General features: G+C 41.1%; 1 protein-coding gene across 2 annotated transcripts in view; it reads left to right on the forward strand.

The window, feature by feature from the left end:
• The first annotated feature begins 6896 nt into the window (after positions 1-6896).
• ppp2r5ca (protein phosphatase 2, regulatory subunit B', gamma a) overlaps positions 6897-20550 on the forward strand; it is a 108662-nt gene continuing 95008 nt past the window's right edge. For both annotated transcript variants that reach the window (XM_084310720.1, XM_084310721.1), the window contains exon 1: positions 6897-7040. In XM_084310720.1, coding sequence (XP_084166846.1) covers positions 6947-7040 — 94 coding nt within the window. In that variant the 5' untranslated portion in view covers positions 6897-6946. The remainder of the gene's footprint in view (positions 7041-20550) is intronic.

Raw genomic sequence — 20550 nt, forward strand, 5'->3', positions numbered from 1 at the left:
TTGTATATTTGCACATGCTCTGCATATTTCACTTACAGTACTCTAATCACTGAGAAGTAGAATTGCTAAATGTGTTTTAGGTTAAGCACAGCAGTGTGTGTAACTGGTTCAAACAGAATTAACGTGTGTTTCATATGGTAACAAAATGTAGTTTTTATAAATTGGTGTATGGTTTTGACAAGTGTTTAATTTAGCAAAGGATCTGAGGTGTTCTGATAATTGTGTGTGTGGTTGTGCTAATTGTGTGTTTTGAAACACCGGGCCCCGTTTTCAAAATCATGCTTAAGCAATAAAAAAAAACTGTATTGTGTGTTTCATTATATACATATGTTTCAGTCCTCTCATAAAAAAAAATTTGATTTTGGGGTATTTTCCTGCCTTTGGTCCGCTTGGCATTCACATCTCAAATGAACCGCAGCAGGGTTCACTTGCAAGAGTGAATAAGCTTTCACACCACCCCAAACCAACCGGACTATCCGAGGAAATTAACCAGGGTTCGATTAAAGCTTATTATAGTTTATCACAGTATCATGAGCATGTCTTTGTCAGTGGACACTGGACATGGGTATGGATGGCTCCAGGTGCTGCTGCGTTAAAGTGCACATCTTCAATACCTATCTGTACTATTTAAAAGCACAGTGCAGGACACACTCAAAGGTTATCGCACCTCAGAGATGGCAGTGGACATGTATGACAGGACAAAGGCCATATGTAATGGCCTTTGGATTGAGGAACATACTACCAGCCAAAGGAGGAAGCATAAAAGGATGGACGAGTATGTAGTTGAGTCATCTTGTGGCACAAGCTCAGACCTCAGCTCAGGAGATCAGCTGAGACAGAGACTGTTCTATCCAGTCGTCGACAGAATGCTGCAAGAGCTTGAGAGCAGGTTCTCATGAGTTGGATAACAACTTATGAGAGGCATACAGGCATGTTATCCAGCCTCAGACCAGTTTCTCTCAGTGGAATTGCTGCAACCCCTCGCCACACATTACAATATCCAACTATTGCCGGAGGAGATCACAGTTGCAAAGTGTTTCCTGGTCAGGACAGGCAGAGATGCAGTCCCTACTATCCAAAGTGTCTTTTCCCTCCTGGATGATAATAATAATAATAATAATAATAATAATAATAATAATAATAATAATAATAATAATAATAATAATAATAATAATAATAATAATAATAATAATAATAATAATGCATTCGATTTATAAGGCGCCTTTCAGGGCCCCGTTCCCCGTACCTGGCTAACTGAGTTAGCCGGATAATTTCCAGCATAGCTTGACTTAAGCCAGACCTTTCTGTTCCCCGAAGTCGGATTTTCTAAATCACCATGGTAACAGATCAGAAAGTTTGAACCTGGTCCGGAGCAGGGTTAAGTTCAGTTAGCTGGATAACCTGCATGGCCACGCCCTCGCAAAGAAATGCCAGCTCGCTTCCTGAAATATTTCTCACAGTCTAGATCCCATTATACCATTCTGAATTATGTTTTTGTGCTTCGTTTTCCTAGAGGGGGCTTTTGAAATGTATAATAATAGAACTAAATGCTGATAATAAATCATATTCAGCCTATAGATTTACTTTGTCCTAAATAAAATAATGCACGTCATATACGGCGCTCGGAGTCGCGATACACGCTGCATGTGGTTATTTTAATAACGGCGCATTGCAAATGTGAATCCCGCGGGGATATTTTTTATTAATCGGCCGTTTGGCTCTGATTAGTTTCATATATTCTCCGCTGTAGATTTGCTTAACGGAGCGCCCGGATTGTGTTTCATTCAAGCATAAAATTGAAGTGTCTATGCGTGGATTGTGGTCTTTGTGGATTATGAATTACGAGGAATCTGAGGATTGTTGAATTGTATCATCACTCACACGTTATTGTGATATTGTAACTGGGATTAAAATTTCTGATGAGAATGAGATGCGCTGTTTGACGGATTTGAGCAATTGAATGAGCCGTTGATGTCACATTAATGCATTTGAGAATAAAGAGATAAAACTTCATTCAAAAGAAAAATATTCGAAACACGGGCTCTTGTATTGATGGATACACAATGGATATATCCCGTCTGGCACAGTGGTGCAACGGCTAGTGCTCACTCCTGTCAAGCGGACGACCCTAGTTCGAAACCCCGCGTTTCCAATATAATTTTTTTGGAATATAATATTAAGACTATACGCAAAAGTAGCCTAGTTTTAAGTTAAAATATTATAAATCTACATGCATTGAGGATGTCATTCTTTATATAGCTCTTAAAGTGCACCAAATTGAAGCATTTACATTGTAAAAAGAAGAAAATAAATTAGAAAAGACGGGGATTCGAACGCGGGTCGTCCGCGTGAGAGACATAAGGACCATCCATCACACCATGGTGCCAGACAAATAAAACATTCACCATACATCCATCAATGGATAAGAGAGCCGTATCCTAATTCTGAAAGAGTTGAACTAATTATTTTCGCTAGCAAGATCTCATTTGATTATTCAATCCATAAACCTTTAACGTTTAAAGAAATATAATCTGATTGATTGGGGTAATGAGGGACTTAAAATTAGCCTATAGATTATGCATTTAACTTGTCGGCGAGGCTATTGAGCCGTATGTATTGTACCCATTCTGCAATCTGTTAATAAAGTTTTAAATCAATCAATCAATCAATGCCGTTAGGAAATCAGGATTTCTGCTATCGACACCTGCTGTCTTTTCAACTGAAGCGGCCGCGCGCAATTATCCTGAGTCTCAAGTCTGGTTCGAATGAACGAGACTGAATCAGCGTTCGAGGAACAGGAAAATCCCGGATTCAAACATCGGGTTAATTGAATCTGGATAATGGGACTCTTGATCGACTTAGTTGAACCAGGTACAGGGAATAGGGCCCTGGACACTAAAAAAAAGTCAACAAATCGGTGAATGAAAAAATTATAGGATCAAATGAAAACTACTTACTAAAAATGGATGTTTAAAAGTACTAAAAACCAACAAAAAATACCAAACACTAACAAACATTCAGCACAGACAATGGGGATGCTGACATCTTAAAAAATATATATATATATATTTTTTTTTAAGCTCCGGGGCTAGGAGAAAAAGTACTAAAAAACCAACGACTAACGACGCCACTGTTGCACATCAGACATCACAGATGACCTCACCGGCCAGGTGGTGAAGAAAGCACAACGATGCCTCTTCCACCTCAGGCGGGTGAAGAAAGCACAACGCCTCTTCCACCTCAGGCGGCTGAAGAGATTCGGCATGGAGCCCCAGATCCCACAGGCTTCCGGTCAATGGTCTCTAACTACACACCCTCAAGAACCCTACACTCTGCATCTTCTGGCCGTCTCAGACCTACTCCTATCCGAGCTCCGGGAGGGTCATCAAGGAGAAGCCGCCTATTCTCAGTCCTTGCCCCACAATGGTGGAACGAACTTCGCACCAGTTTAGACAGCCGAAACCCGTCCAATCTTTCGCTGTCGACTAAAGACGCACTTTTTCAACCATTATCTGAAATAAAAAATATATAAAAATCTAACCCTAACTAACCTTACTGTCATGCACTTGTCCTAATATACTAACCTACACTGTAGCACTCAACACTTTGATGAACATTGTTACTCAGCTTGATTGATTGATTGATTGAAAAGTTTATTAACAGATTGCAGAATGGGTACAGTACAGTACAGCTCAATACATACAATTGTTAAGAGGATGCAGACCTGAGAAAGACTTTCGTCTTGTTCCCATCAGGGTCCCCCATTTTCAATTCATCATATGACACACATGACATACAGATAGACAGTACTGCTACATCTATACATTTATGACATACCAGATTTTCAAATACAGTACTGTTTGTGATACTAAAAAAATCCAGAAGAAGAGTATATACATTTGACATAGAAACTGTGCATTGGGGGAGGTTGGGTAGGTGGGGTGGGGCTGTACATTGGAGGTGGGGGGGGGGGGGGGGGGGTAGGGGGGGGACACACTGTACATTGGAATACTGACATACATTTGACATGGAAACTGTACATTGGAGGAGGTTGGGTAGGTGGGGTGGGGTTGGGTGGGGCTGTACATTGGAATACTGACAAAGCCATGCTTGGTCTTTATTGTACAACTGGGTTAGGACATTTGTAGGGGCCAGTTTTGAATTGCAGTCTCCCGTAGGTGTTCTTTGAGAGTGTTTTTGAAGGTGGGTAGTGATTTACATTCCTTTACAGCTTTGGGTAGGGCGTTCCACATTGTTGTGGCATAATTGCGAAACGTGTTTAGTCCCTTGTTTGAGCCGAATCTGGGTTTTACATGATTTGTGGAGCTCCCTCTGGTGTTGTGATCGTGGTATTCACTGACCTTTGGGAAGTATTTTGACATGTACATGGGTACCTTGGTCGTGTAGTGTATCTTGTAGACCAGGCCCATTGCAAGTTGCTGTACTCTGTCGTCTACTCTAAGCCATCCTAGGTTGGCAAAGTGTGCAGGGGTGAGGTGGGTTCTAGGAGCTGATAGAATTGTGCCCTTCCTGATGACTTGTCGTACAGAACTTGTAAGTCGCTTTGGATAAAATCGTGTCAGCAAAGTCTGCAGGATTATTAAGGACCCCAGCCATCCCAACCACAAACTGTTTTAGCTGCTACCATCTGGTCAACGGTACAGCAGCCTCAAGGCCCGGACCAGCAGACTCCGGAACAGTTCTTTCCCCCAGGCAGACTCATGAACTTAATAACACTAGTGGCCAGCTACCAGCCTGAAGTACTACAGTGCTGTTTTAACACTGTCTGCTACTGTCTTCCACACACTACACCTACGCAATGTTTATTAAAGTAGCCAGAGCTACTTCATCACTGATTCTACTGCCACTAGTAACTAGTAGTTACTGTATGTTAATTGTGCTAGGCCGAGGAGCCGAGAACAGATAATTTCACTCATCTATGCTGTAACAGTTTTTTTTAATGCTGTTTTTATGATATATTTTTCTTACACAGTACTGTATATTTGTATGTCATAAATGTCTTGATGAATTGAAAATGGAGGACCCTGATGTAAACAAGACAAAAGTCTTTTTCTGGTCTGCATCCTGCATGTATTGTACCCATTCTGCAATCTGTTAATAAAGTTTTCAATCAATCAATAGAATAGAAAGATGTGACAATAAAGATTCAGATTAGATTAAATTGTATTGTCGTTGCACAGGGTATAAATACAGAGTACAACCAAATGTAGTTGGCATCGAACCAGAGTACAAAGAAGCAGTAAAGTGCACACTCACAGAGTACAGCAACTTGCAATGGGCCTGGTCTACAAGATACACTACACGACTAAGGTACCCATGTATATGTCAAAATACTTCCCAAAGGTCAGTGAATACCACGACCACAACACCAGAGGGAGCTCCAAAAATCATGTTAAACCCAGATTCGGCTCAAACAAGGGACTAAACACGTTTCGCAATTATGCCACATCAATGTGGAACGCCCTACCCACAGCTGTAAAGGAATGTGAATCACTACCCACTTTCAAAACCACTCTCAAAGAACACCTACGGGAGACTGCAATTCTAAACTGGCCCCTGTAAATGTCCTAACCCAACCCACTCCAGGCTGGTAAATGTCCTAACCCAGTAATACACAAGACCCTCTTATTGGAACAAAGTATGGTTTTGTCGATATTCCAATGTACAGTTTTGCTTGTAGCCCCCCCCCGCCTACCCAACCCCCCCCCCAACCTCCTCCAATGTAGTTTCTACGTCAAATGTATACTCTCTTTTTTACTCTTTTTGTATCACAAACAGTACTGTATTTGTAAATCTGGTATGTCAAATGTATAGATGTAGCAGTACTGTCTATCTTTATGTCTGTCATATATGTTATGATGAATTGAAAATGGGGGACCCTGATGTAAACAAGACGAAAGTCTTTCTCTGGTCTGCATCCCCTTAACAATTGTGTGTATTGAGCTGTACTGTATTGTACCCATTCTGCAATCTGTTAATAAAGTTTTCAATCAATCAATCAAACAGTAATGTATGATGTATGTATAATGTAGACAATATGAAAAAGCTACGGTATACAGTATTGAGTAAACAGTGTAGCTATACACTAGAGACAGTAGTATAAATATGAATACACTATGTAATAGAATAACCAATGTAGCCAGTGGTTTTAAATAATATGAGTAGATAGAGTATAAACAGTACCCTAATATGACAGTGGTAATAAATCTGAACACATTTCAGAAGATATAGCGTGAGCATGGAATCACACTGTGGTTTAAAATACACTGGACTTGTCAGGTTCTTCACATTGGAGGGGAGAGGGGCTGAGTCTCAACTGTCTTCCTCAATCCCTCGTGTCGTTTCACCTTCTCTTCTTCATTAAAACCATAGATCCAAGACTCCTTCCCTCCTCCCCTCTCCTCCAACTCCTTTTGAAAAAGAACGGAGGAGACAGGACTCAAGCAAACAGTGAAAGACTTTGGAAGATTCAAACACTGCCTTTCTATAAGCGCGTAGAGTAAAGTAAAGTAAGTTACTCCTAGCCTCTTGTCCTGGGTCAGATATGCTAAAAGCCGCACTCGTGAGTAGAGCTAAGAAATACTGATCTAAGAGCTGTTACGCTGTCTGCCTTGTTGAATCAACGCCTTGAAGAGCGTCACCAGAGACTAGTGTGCGGGGAGGCGGGGGCAGGGCCAAATGCCTCTGCATGTCCCACCCCCATGCCTCTTCTCAGCCAATCACCCCCCCTCTCTCCCAGCAGCCTTTGCCCGTGTCGCTCTGGAGTACCTCGGGCTCAGCCAACCAGCTGTCTCCCTCCCTGCTGACGTCACTAACTAGCCAGTTCCCTCCAGCGGCAGAGAGCTTCATTTTCTGATCCGCTTTTGTGCTAAAATGGAGGCTGGCCTCTCGCCCTGAGTGGATCGCCTTCCTGGTCGAGGTTTAGATGTTGACATGCAATAAAGCTGGAGACAGGATGGTTGTGGATGCACCTAATTCCAATGGGCCCTTTCAGCCAGTGGCCCTTATGCACTTCAGAGGTATGTAAGCAGATATTATTCCTCCTTTATTGTCCTGGGGAATTAAGAGAGAGCTGTGTTCTGCTCTGCTCCTGTTCCCCTCCACTGGTTCTTGCTCGGTTAGTCATCAATCAGACGTTAACGATAAGATCTTTCGTTTCTCTAGAAAGGCCATTTGAAATTGTATTCTATTGTGTTTGGAGGGGGACCCGGGAACTATTATTCGCAATGCTTGTTGTGTGCATAGCTGCGAGAGGACTGGGCTGCATAAAAACGTTTCACTAGCTAGCTAGCTAGCTAGCTGCCATCTCTGCCCATCCCCCCGCCAGCCAAGTGATGTCAAAGGAAGTGAGGTCATAGCCTAGGCAAGGGTTCTCACTTGGTGTTTATGCTTCTATTTGTGTTTTCTGTACGTACCCGTGTCAATATTAATGAATAATTCAGCCCCTTTAAGAAAAAGTTAAATGAGAAAGCAGGTATATTTCCTGGATTCTCTTTCCTCGTCTTCAATCTCTGTCTCTCTCCTCTTTTGTATGTGCTCTCCCTGACCCAGAGTTTTTGTCACACTCCAGTGCATTCTGGTCCCAAATTGTCCGGAGTGTATGGTTGTACACAGTCTCTTCCCTGCAGCAGACAAGCACAGCAGCCCCTTCTCTCCTTCACCTCCCCACCCATCTCCCTCGCTACCCTCCCCTCTTTTGTGAACGACATGTCGCCTACACAGGGTCTGAAGAGCCCTGGGTGCCGTCTGCACTAGAATCGTAAGAAGAGGATGGGGTCAGTGTCTTCAGAGAAGTGGCTTCCCCTTTACCATGTAAAGAAGCAAGAAGCGGTGCTGAGCAGTCTTGTGAGAACGACGGGCAGTGACCCGTCCTCATCTTTATAATTCTAGCTTCTGTCAGGCGCAAAAAGGAAAGCTGGATCTGAACGTGTCTCCCTCAAGTCCAGATGTTTTCAATCGGCAAAAACACTGCTGTGTCCATATGACCCAGACATGTCCTCCAGAGCAGACCGTCTCATTATGACCATAGCAGTGTGTGTCGAGCGCAGAGACACTTTGTTTTCTGTAAGACCCAGTCTACGGTTTGCTACTCTATTATTGGTTGAAGCCGAGGGCTGTTTTATTGATTCATTCATTGATTGGAGTCGACACAAGGCCACAAGCCATTGCATTGAACGACGGAGGATCATTTGCTGGACAACAATCAAACTCTCTGTTTCTTTTCTTTTTATCCACTTTTTCTCCCCATTTTCTATTTTTCTCCCATCCCAATTTCGTATTATCCAATTCTTCCCTCTCCTGTCTTGAACGTTGCTAGACTATGCCTCCCACAGGTCGGTTGTAGTGAGGACAGAAGCCTTGCATCACGTGTCCCCTCCGGTACACGAGGAGGCAGCCTGTCGCATCTTTTCACCGCAGCAGTTCGAACTCTCAGTGGCGAGGAGTAACGCGTGGACGGTGGGAGGCTCACGCTGCCCCCGCTATTTCCTGCTTCCGGCGTCACCAAACCGACCTGTAGGAGTCGCTGTCCACAACGTCAAATCCCCACCCACCGGCTTTCCCACCCTCTAACACTTGCCAATTGTGTTAGTATGAACGACCGGCCAGCCGGTAGCAACGCCAAGAGCTGGGCTCGAACCCAGCCTCTCCTGCGTTAGAGGCGAGCGCCTTGCCCACTGCGCCAATCTGCCGCCCCAAACTCTCTATTTCTATCTTCTCTTTCTGTCTCTCCATCCTTGCTGTTTTAAGACACTAAGGGCTAGATCCACAAAGAATGGATTGCACGGTGCTAGTTGCACCCTTACTTAATTGAAAATGGGGGACCCTGATGTAAACGAGACGAAAGTCTTTCTCTGGTCTGCATCCCCTTAACAATTGTGTGTATTGAGCCGTACTATTGTACCTATTCTGCAGTCTGTTAATAAAGTTTTCACTCAATCAATCACCGTGCTGATTGATTTTTATGAACAGATTGCAGAATGGGTACAATACAGTATGGCTCAATAGTCAATACACACAATTGTTAAGGGGATGCAGACCAGAGAAAGACTTTCGTCTTGTTTACATCAGGGTCCCCCATTTTCAATTCATAATGAATTGTAAGTAAGGGTGCAACTTGCACCGTGCAATCCATTCTTTGTGGATCTAGCCCCAGGTGTGTTAATAACAAGGTCTGCAAAGCCTTCACACCAAATCGCAGCCATGGAAGTGTCTAGATGTCTGGTAATGATTCCTGTTTTGACCTATTCACAGTCAACGTTTTTTGTCCCAGACTAGGGTTGTAGCACACACTTTCAATCAATGTATCTTTGACTCCCTGTTCTAACAAATAGAATGGAGGGTTTTCGCCTAAGTAAGATTAATTTACTCGTATGCCTTTAAAATGTTACATGGTTTGTAAGTTACAGGCCTTTAGCTATATATTTCTGAGCTGCAAGTGCCAGTAATATTTTATTTGATAATGATTATTATGGCATACTGTAAACAAATGAACGTAGTGCTGTCAAACCGATACTATCTGCAGAATGGCTGTAGATCTCGACTCCCTATTATTTGACCCACATACAGAGAGAGAGAGAGCGGGTAGAGACCGAAGTCCCAATGTGACTCCCGATTTATTTATTGTCATTGATTTATAACAGAGGAGAGATAAATCTTTGTGTCCTTTCAAAACATCGCCTCACATGCGCACACTCACGTTCACACACACGTCTCCTCTTGGGCCCGCTATGAGTTATATTAATAGGAGTCACATTGTGGTTCCAGTCGACACACTGGGTCTTTATCTGTTACACAAGAAACCCGGTCTGGGTATTTTAGGCCATACAGAAACTTTATAACAAACACACAGACCTTTTTTTGCCTTGTGTAATAGGAGCGCCTGACATGGTCAAGGGTGTAAGAAGGCAAGGGAACACATTCCAGCCCAGTTTCAGTTCCCTCTGCTCCACAGAGCCCAGAGGAGAAATGAAAACGGACCACACCTCCAGCTACAACGTGAGAGGGAGAGGATGGTATCATGGTAGTAGTGAAGGGTTAACTCACCTACACTCAGGTGATCTGTCTTTTTATTAGTGAAATAGGGCTGCGACTAATGACTATTTTGATAGTTGATTCATCTATTGATTATTGAAACGCGGATAAAAAGGAGAAAAAGCGAACCTTTTATGCAAAGTACAAAACGTTATTCCTCGTCTTGTACAAAGCTCTTTCAAACAACTTGCAAACTGACGTTTATGAAACAAAGCGAAATATGAATGTACATCAAGAGTGTATAATAGCATACATTTAATACAATAATCTGAATCTTGAGTGTGAAAAATATAGCCTAGTTAAAAACAGTCTTCATTTTGAGAGGAGCTGAATGGAAAATAATAATTAAGTAAAAACATAAAACACAAACTAAGTGTTGACAGGCTCTGCTATACATCGAATGGCTTCAACAACAGGCCATGGAGGTGCAGCATAACACAGACTCAACTAATCCATTATAGAAAAATAGTTGCCAGCAATTATTTTTATAATCTTATAATAATTTGGTTGTTGCAGCCCTATTGTGAAATAGTTTACTTGGGCTACTTTATGAAATAGTTCACAGATTCCCATTTAAAATTCAGAAAATAGTATTGTTTCTTTTACAATCCAGGGCTGCACATAGCACTGGTGCTACAGGGGTTGATGGACCAAAAACTTGTAGCATGAGTATATAAAATGTCTAAAAACAACCATAAGTAGTGTAATTCACTTAAACACATGTGACTGGCAAAGGACATTACAGACGGGACACGCAAAATCAAACCTTAACAAGAAATACGTTTTCTTTATTTGCTAATGTAAATTGCAGGGACATAACGACTGTATCCAAGATGCTTCATTTGGGGGATTGGCTGTTTTAATTTTACTTTGATTTAAGACTTTAAAATGCCTCTTCATTTTGTATGGATGAGCATCGATTTTCAAATGGGCATTAATTATAAAAAATGTAATAGTTTATCTATCCTAGATCTTTGAAATGGTTCCCAGTGACTTATCGGTTAGCAATTTTGTGAATAATCGCATGATAGACTACAACTACCAAGTAGAATAGCGCCACGCATTGATTCACTTCCACGCATTGATTCACTTTTTTCACAGGCTATCACACAAGTGCTACTGCAGTAAATTAATTTGTCGCACAGACTGATTCTTTCTTAGGTATTCTGATTATTTGTCACACTGTACAGCCCTGTATTTGATGTTTGTCAATTGTCAGCCTCTATATTGTAATCACTGACTATAGTTTATAGTTATACAATTTCTTCTATGTTATCACTACATCACTTGTACACGTATCCTGATTCAACCACACTCTTGCATCACTCCTGTATTTGAATGCCTTCATTACCTCTTCAGTACCCGTCCAAGGATGAGGAGTTCCAATCTATCATTTGAATACTACAGTGTCCTTTTGCTTTAGGGCTGTCGCACAATGAAACATTCCTTAACGCATTATTTACATGATGTGATTGATCACAAATAGTTTGTCAGAACAAAATGTGACATAACTGCAGAGCCAGAGCTGGCTAGTAAACCTGACCTTGACATGTGGCAAGTCCAATGCAGTTGATGCATAAATGATGCTATGTGACTTAATAACATCCTCTTCCCTGTTGAAGATCACATTAATGTTTCTGTTACAATATAACGGCAATATCGATCATTTCTAACACTTCATTTTTTTCTCTTTTTTCTTTTTCAGTTAAATTCCTTTTAGAGGCTGGACAATTAATCGAAATTGAAATATTTCCTGGAGTAATATCCAAATCACAGGAGGCTGCAACATTTTGATAACGGCTAAATGAGTATTGAATATCATTCTAAAGTAAATGTAGTACCGTCCGTGGTGCTGCAGAGATGCCCTGGCCTACAAATCATATTCTACAGACAAGAAAACATCCATGACTGAAATCACACTTTTAATACCATTTTCACTGAAAATTAACACTATGGTCGCCAAAAACGCCGTACCAAGTCTTTCCCCGCCATGCTCATTCTGCCAAAGACGCCGTACCACGTCTTTGATATCAATATTTCAAAAATCTGTGATCAAATGTCAAGTTAGACCGCGCTCTCAAGATTCTACACTGGGTGCTGAAATCCCATTAAGTATTATATAAAAAAGAAGCAGTGAAGCTAGACCAGCACTCTCAGGTTCAAGTATTTAATGGCAGCCTGAAACAAACATGTTTCGGAATTACATATTCCTTCTTCAGGCAAGCTATAACACTGAAGAAGGAATATGTAATTCCGAAACATGTTTGTTTCAGGCTGCCATTAAATACTTGAACTTGAGAGTGCTGGTCTAGCTTCACTGCTTCTTTTTTATAAAAAATCTTTCATCTTTCTCCCCCGGAGACTTGAGATCTACTGTTGAGCCCCTCTCAACTCTCCAACGGTTCAAGAGCACCATCTGGTGGCCGATCGGCGGATCGCCCAGAGCGGAAACGGGAAATGGAAGCTGGTGCTCATTTCAATTCGGTCCGATCACTCGGTAATAGTCCCAGGACTCGAGCTAGACACAATGGATAGCAATCCGTTACCAATAACTCGATAAACAACATGATTTGGACGTATATACTATTATACAACCTGGAAATTGATCGCATATTTCTACATCCCATAATAGGAATATTTCTGTTCCACGCTCATCGCCAAACGCTATGAGGAAGCTACGGTAAGATTCAGCGTTTTTTTTTTTATAAACGTGTTTGATATAAACTGCTCTGATGATCATATCACCCACACTAGATGAATCATCTAACGTTGGCCACGGAATTATAAACGACCCCCCCCCCCCCCCATCCGGTCAACATCAGATGATCAGTAGTAACTTCTAGAAGCACGTCCATTTGAAATTTTTTATCTCGCGCAGATTCCTATCAAACTGTATTTGATCATCAATATAATGCATTTGGGGCTATAAATCACGTTCTGGAGAAAGCTGCAGAAAACGATAAAAACATACTTGTACTTTAGACGGTATTTTAGTATGAATATGTGAATGAAAAAGTATAACGTTGCTACACCCTGAACAATAGATACTTGACGTTGAATGGGCCATAGTAATGTCAATTTAGCAATACAATTTAAAAAGTTATAGGCAGCCCTGCAAAAAAGGTAAACATCCCCATAGACAAATAGAGCTGGCGGAGGATGGTATATTAAGAATATAAGCCTGGCGACCAAAGTGTTAAGATGACGACACAAAAAACACCAACCCCCATAATATTATGAATCATATCGCAATTACAATATCTGTAAAATATGGCTTTTTTTGTCATATCGTTCAACCCTGAATTGTTTCATTGTCCTGACTACAAGCATCCTTGGCTCTCTCACTATGACCTTCAACCACACCCTTCAGCGCCAGCAATAGTCTGAGGCTACCTGTTTGAATCAGAAGGGGACTGGGGTTTTAACGTCTGAATGCCACCTTACCTGGCAAAGGATTGGGGGGGGGGGGGGGGGTCTGTGCAAGGCACACTGCCAAGACCGTTGCCAAGTAACAGACAGAGGAGCAAGTGAGAGCATGTTGATTTGACAGGCCTCTCCTCTATGCCACATTCGGCTCCCTCCCTCTGTCTATTAACAGAAGCATGCTCTTTCCTGCCACACTCCTCTAACCCCCTCCCCTATTAGTCCAGTCATTATAGGCCAGAATTAGGCTAAACCTAGGACAAATTGCAACATTAGCAAACTCAACTGATTTTGTATCCTCAATATGTCTTTAGTGAGAGAAAAAATTCCCAAGGAATCCCATCATGGGAAATGTGTTTTTTTTTCAATGTTTTGTTACCCCTATAGTCCAGTCATTATAGGCCAGAATTAGGCTAAACCTAGGACAAATTGCAACATTAGCAAACTCAACTGATTTTGTATCCTCAATATGTCTTTAGTGAGAGAAAAAAAGTCCCAAGGAATCCCATCATGGGAAATGTGTTTTTTTTTCAATGTACTTGATTGCTGGCAGGATCACTGACGACACTGTCTTTCAGAGATTGTGACGCGTTCAAATTTTGAGGTAGCTCAAAAGTAAAGATACCATTTGATTCTAGACAACCTCGGGTTTCCAATGAGACCAACCATATCATGTTACCTCATTGGAAAGGGGGCTACATACCTAATTATTCAAAGTTAAGACGATTTTTTGGGGAGGGAAATATGGCCATCACCATTTTTCAAATGGTCCCTTGGCCTTCTACCTCAATATATGTTAATGGAAATGGGTTACATGGGTACCTACAAGCCTCCCCTATACAGACATACCAAATTTATGTTAAGCCCATGTAGTTTTGTGCAAGAATCATGTAGTGTTTTGCATGCTGTACAAATATGTAGTTTCCGCCTATTATAAAAAAACCCATCTCCATGGACCTATCCCCACGGACATAAACCCTTGAGCCCCATCCTCTTGGACTGAGCTCCACAGAGCCTATCTACTAATATTCCAAGAAGAAAAAAATTTCTTTATCAAATGTTTTGATTAGTTCTGGCGTGTATGCTAATTGGTGCATATCAAATAAGATAATGTGTGATTTGCATGAGTAAACAGAATAATTCAATGAAGTTGTGATTGACTTTTTTTCTTGTCTTTGTGTGTGTAATCAGCTTGTGAGTTTTTATAGTGATATCTAAAAGTAAAATTTTCACCACTATGTTATAACAGGCATTTTTCGATATGAATATATATAGGTCGTTTTCAAAACTTTCCCATGATGGGATTCCTTGGGACTTTTTTTCCCTCACTAAGGACATAATGAGGATACAAAATCAGTTGAGTTTGCTACTGTTGCAATTTGTCCTAGGTTTTTTCATATAATGACTGGACTATATACACACACAGCTCAGGTGTGTTGTTGTGCATGTGTGACAAAAGCCCCTTTCAAACTGATCTGAGACCCTGCAATATTGACGTAAAGAACACCCCTTATTATGCCAGCTTTGCCTTTTTACACCAAAATGAACCACAAAATGCCACCGCCGCGTGTGCTTTCTAGAGAGAGTGGCGGTAACGCCAGTGTAGACGTGTAGTTCTGATCAAGATCGGCAACGAGACTGGATGCAATTTGACGTGACGCCTTATTGTAAACGTTCTAACCTTCTAAGAATGTTGTGCTTCTCTCCCTAATTCGTTTGATGGCAAGAAGAAACGCTGCTTTTATTTCCACTCCTTCATACACTGTAGGCTTATTTGAACTCCCGCTTTGTGCTTAAACAATGAAATACAACGTTTTATATGGCGACCTGAATCTCCAGAATGACAGGCAGGTACAGTGATCTATAGGAGGCACCTAGAAAAGATGCACAGCTATTGCCATCATTAAATTATAAGCTGCTGTTTGAATGCTCACATGACGATGGCAAACTATCCCGATTACTTATAATTTACCGGACTGTGCAGGCAGGCTACTGAGGAAGGAGTCACAATAGCTAAGGGAAATGTAATCAGTTTGGACATGCATAACTCGTGATGAGGAATTAAGACGCACTTTCTCTAGGCTTTTGAAAAGTGCAAAATTTGAACTTTATGGTTTAGAAAACCACAAGCATGAAGTCAATTGAAAAGATTATCTCTCCAAGATCTGCAATCCAGTTCTGATGGCCGCAAGTGTTACCCCTGTAGGCTACTAAGCGCATATTCCATCTTAACACTTTCAGTGCCAACAACGAGATTTCTCGTTAGTTCATGACAACCGTTGAGTGCCAGCCGACGAGAGATCTCGTTTTTAATCGTTGTTTTTTTTATTATTGATTTCCATACATTTTTCATCAATCTAGCCTCACGTTACCAGTGGGGATCTGTCTGAGCTCGAACAGGGAAAATACCGCCCCTATCGTCTCCGGATGGTACTGCACCCCATTGGATTGGATTGAATGAAACGCATGGAGAGAAAAGTCCTGGGCCCTCATTCATCAACGTGGACGTAGAACATGTTCTATTTCCACACGTAAGCACAGAATGTAGAATCAGTGCACGCACAGTAAAATCGGGATTCACCACACGTGCGTACGCAGGTTCTACGCACACCTGTCATGATGAATATGACTTTGATCCTACGTTTGAGCTTGTGCACTGTTTTAAGTATTTGCATACCAGAACCGCCCCGATTAACCATATACGGTAATGGAATACCCTAGAGTTGTTCCGATACCGATACTAGTATCGGAAATGCCGCCGATACTGCCTAAAATGCTAGTATCGGTATCGGCGAGTACACGTAAATTCTAGCCTCCGATCCCATGATGTAATTTATCTCCTGCCGAGTCCTGCGGAGAGTGAGGATTATAAAATGAACATGTTTTAAAGTGTGATGCTGTGTCATTTTAACAGCAGATACACTTTCTTAAATTCCATTGTCCCCGACAGTGCGGTGTGACGGGGAGCTCGGACGGGAATCGGGATGTGTTTGGCTGGTGTTATGATAGCATTAGCTGGAAAGATAGCTAGTTGGAACAACATCCGCTTTTAACGTTACATCAAATCAGATGATCGCCTGTCCTTTCTCCAGGACCTAACACTGTCCGTGACCGTCTATCAACAATAATGCACCCACGGTGAATTGTATTTAAGTTAAGTAGCTACGGACTAGCGTTAGCTGACTATTACTAACGTTATCTTAATGTCGATGCGGGAAGGCGAGCTAGGTCAGTTAGCTTAGCTTGATAACGTTACCGTGTCTAAAGTTGGTGCTATTCACATAATCCAGCAATAATGGCTGCAGACCTGCAAGCAAAGTACAGCAAGTGCCAAAGGATAAGAGTCTGAGGCGGAGTTTCAAAAGAGAATGTTGAATATTTATTTTGCATCAAAAATCACAACATGAACGTCTGCCACTAGCTTACAGACTGAATAGGGTATATCTGCAGAGCCACTGAGTAGCGAGTGCAACACCGTTTAATGTCCGTGTGGATCATTGGAGTAGGGTATATCTGCAGTGCTGCAGCCCATACTCATTGATTAATGATACTAATACAAATCTATACAATCACCTGTTGTTGAATAAATACCATACGTTCTAGTTATTACTAAAAAACAGTATAACAGTATCTAAAAAAAAAAAAAAAAAAAGTATAATTTATATATTTTTTTTTAATTTTTTTTTTATGCACTGGTATCGGATAAATATCGGTATCGGCCGATACCCAAAGCTTAGGTATCGGAATCGGATCGGAAAGGGAAAAATGGTATCGGAACATCTCTAGAATACCCCCATGAAATGTGGAAAAATGGACTAAGCCGAGGTAGGGCTGGGCGATATGGAAAAAAATCATATCGCGATAACGATATGATAATTTTATTTTATTTCTCGATATCGATAATTATCGAATTGTTATAAGTATAAAAAAAACTTAAAAAAAAAAACATTTTTTTTTTTTTAAACATCATAATATGTATGTTTATTTTGCAGCAATTCTTTGTCATTGCCGCCATCTTTAGTGTTACATCCCCTCACACTCCAGTTCTCAGGCTGCAGCTGGTTTAAAAGCTAAAGTAAACCGGCTTCTCTGCTGGCTGTGGCTCCAGAGGAGTTGAACAGTTCTGGCTCTGCTAGTTTATTTTCGATCTTTTGGCACTTTTTTGGTGGACAAACCACCGCACATGTGCACTGTGACTCGTGACTGGAGTCTAGTTCTGCTAGCACACATAGCCTACTGTGTACAGACGGTTTCAAAATGTATTTTAAATTAGAAAGCAAACAAAATAAATGGACAAGAGAAAAAGAAATCTGAATTTGGTCAGTATTGTCATTTGGACAAGCAAAGCCATTACTTTAAGTTGCAGGCAAGAAAGACAAGTCTGTCCACTGTCTCTGGTTTTAAAACTGCCCTGTTGCAGGTAAAAAAAAAAAAAAAAAAGGATTTTTCGATTTTTTTATTTCGATATCGATTATTAAAATATATCGCGATATGTATCGTTATCGTTATATCGCCCAGCCCTAAGCCGAGGGAAGCGTGTTATGAGAACGGTGATGTCGGATATGATATCTATTAACCATTGCTGCCTGGGCAGCGCAAACACTAATAAAGACCATTAACCACTGTTTTGCCGTTGCCCGTTAGTGTCATTAATGCATGCTGGAATAAGAATGCCTTTCTTAATTTATTTTTAATATTAATAATTATTATAATACAATAAAAGACGGCTCCGTCTTTTAATACACATATATTGTACAGTAACGTCAAATAAATACTACAGTCCCCGCTGAAATAAAGGTTCTGCACGCACATACCAGCAGTGATCTACAGCATAAAAGATAGCCACTTTATAATACTATTCTGAGTAGATAATCCATCTGTATCGCAACAGAGTCATGGATCTGGTCGGGGCAGGTATCATTATGTCGGGAAAATCCTTATGAAATAAACAAAAGTGAATTAAAGAATTTAAAACGAAGTTTAGCATATTAAATCGTTTTATAAGCTTATAGCTTTTTTCGTGCTGATTTGAGAGGGTCCAGCTGCAGAGCCGGAGAGCAACTCTCAGGGCCAAGATAGCACTTATACTATTTTGAGAGAGACAGCAGAGAGACAGACAGCAGAGAGACAGACAGACAGACAGACACTGTTCCACAGTGTGTGTGTGTGTGACTACTAGTCTAATAGTAGAGACTCAGCCCCCCCCCCCCCCCCCTCTGGACCACCTCCTAGTAGAGACTTCTCTAGGAAGAAGACGAAGATGAGGATTAAGGCGAGACACTGCAGGTGAATAGGCAAATATACTTTTTTTGTTGATTTTGAGATTTTGTTATATTTTGCTTCCTAAACATGTCTTCTATGAAACTAGTGACAATAAAACGTCAATAAAACACATTTAGTTGTTCATTTTACTTCATTTTGCCTTATTGCATCCATAAATGTCCACATATTTAATGGGGAAGTGCCTCATTTGCATATATAAACATACATTTCAGAAAACTTGTCTCTACTAGGAGGTGGTCCAGAGGGGGGGGGGGTCTCTACTGGGAGGTGGTCCAGAGGGGGGGGTCTCTACTAGGAGACTACTGGTCACACCCACACACTGTGGAACAGTGTCTATCTGTCTGTCTGTCTGTCTCTCTGCTGTCTGTCTCTCCGGCTCTGCAGCTGGACCTTCTCAAATAAGCACGGAAAAGCTTTTAAGCTCATAGCTCCAATTTGGGTCCCAAATTGCGGTACAAATGAAGGAGGTGTCTCGGGTAGTGGACTCTAGTTAATATTATGTTCTCTCTGCAATTAGACTGCCCCTCATTCATCCCTATCTGATGCTATCTCTGAAAACAGTTCCTGCGAGCGCAGTCAGTGCACCCCATAACGCTATATATATAAACCTGCATTCATTCGGAGAGAAAGACCTATTCCACATGCTATTTAGGGTTTGACAATAATTACACTAATATCGCTATTTCACAATGAACTATAATGAATTACGGGGGTCATACAGAACACGCGCCAGTGTCTTTATTTCCGCGTTGGAACGAATGCATGTACTGAGGAGCGCTTGTGTGTAGTAACGATATTCTACCACTGGGCATCAGCTAAGTGTGCTCAGAGCTGTGCGTAGACATAAGCACAAAGTCAAGTTCAAGTTGAAATTGATGAATCCCACTCTTTGCTTAGAAATGATCGTACGCACAGGGTAAGCACAAATCTGTGCGTAAGACACGTTGATGAATGAGGGCCCTGCTTCCACATTTTACTTGTCAGGCATGTAATCTGAGCCTACTGCAGTCATCGCCCACCATCAGAACACCGGAGAATATGTGTTTCCAGTACCCAGCGTTGGATCAATAAACGCAATCGATATTTGGAATGGCGATCAGGAATTGGAATAATCTTTTTGGAGAACATCTGATCTGAGGTAAGGAATCTATTTTACCAGTCTTGGGATAATCGGAGCTATTTTCACCTATATATCAGCGTGTGCCATATGTGTGTGTGTGTGTGTGCGATCAGGAAATAAGATAATCGATTTTCAGCCCTCTTCTATAGCGTGCATAAGTACACATATACTATCGATAATCTAGCGTTTATTTGAAAACTGTTCATAAATAGGCCGAAGAATTTCAATGCGTTTTGTGTATTCCAGTAAAGGGCGTTTATCACAGAATCCTAATTTCTTTCTGAAACTTTCAAAAAACGAGCGTTTTTCAAACGGAAATGAACCGATTATTAAAAAAATATATATATATATTAGAGCTGGGCATAGATACATTTTTTTAATCTAGATTAATCTACCTGCAATCCTGGAATTAATCTAGATTAAAATGGCTAAAAAAAAAAAAAATCTGCCGAAGGTGTTCAAAATAGGTGTGTTCTACCCAAATAATGACCAGAGGAGGAGATTTATCCTCTCCTCTTCATCTGAGGAGTCACTAGCTGTTCTATCTCCTTGTTCAACAGCATGAACATGTCTCTTCTTTTTGTAATTTCCAGTGTTTCTTTTAAAACCAGATTTATCGTAATTTTCTGTGCCCTTCCTTTGATGCCATTAACATTGTTACACTGATATTG

Source organism: Notolepis coatsorum (genome assembly GCF_963971535.1).
Source record: "Notolepis coatsorum genome assembly, chromosome: 3".
Classification (NCBI taxonomy): domain Eukaryota; kingdom Metazoa; phylum Chordata; class Actinopteri; order Aulopiformes; family Paralepididae; genus Notolepis; species Notolepis coatsorum.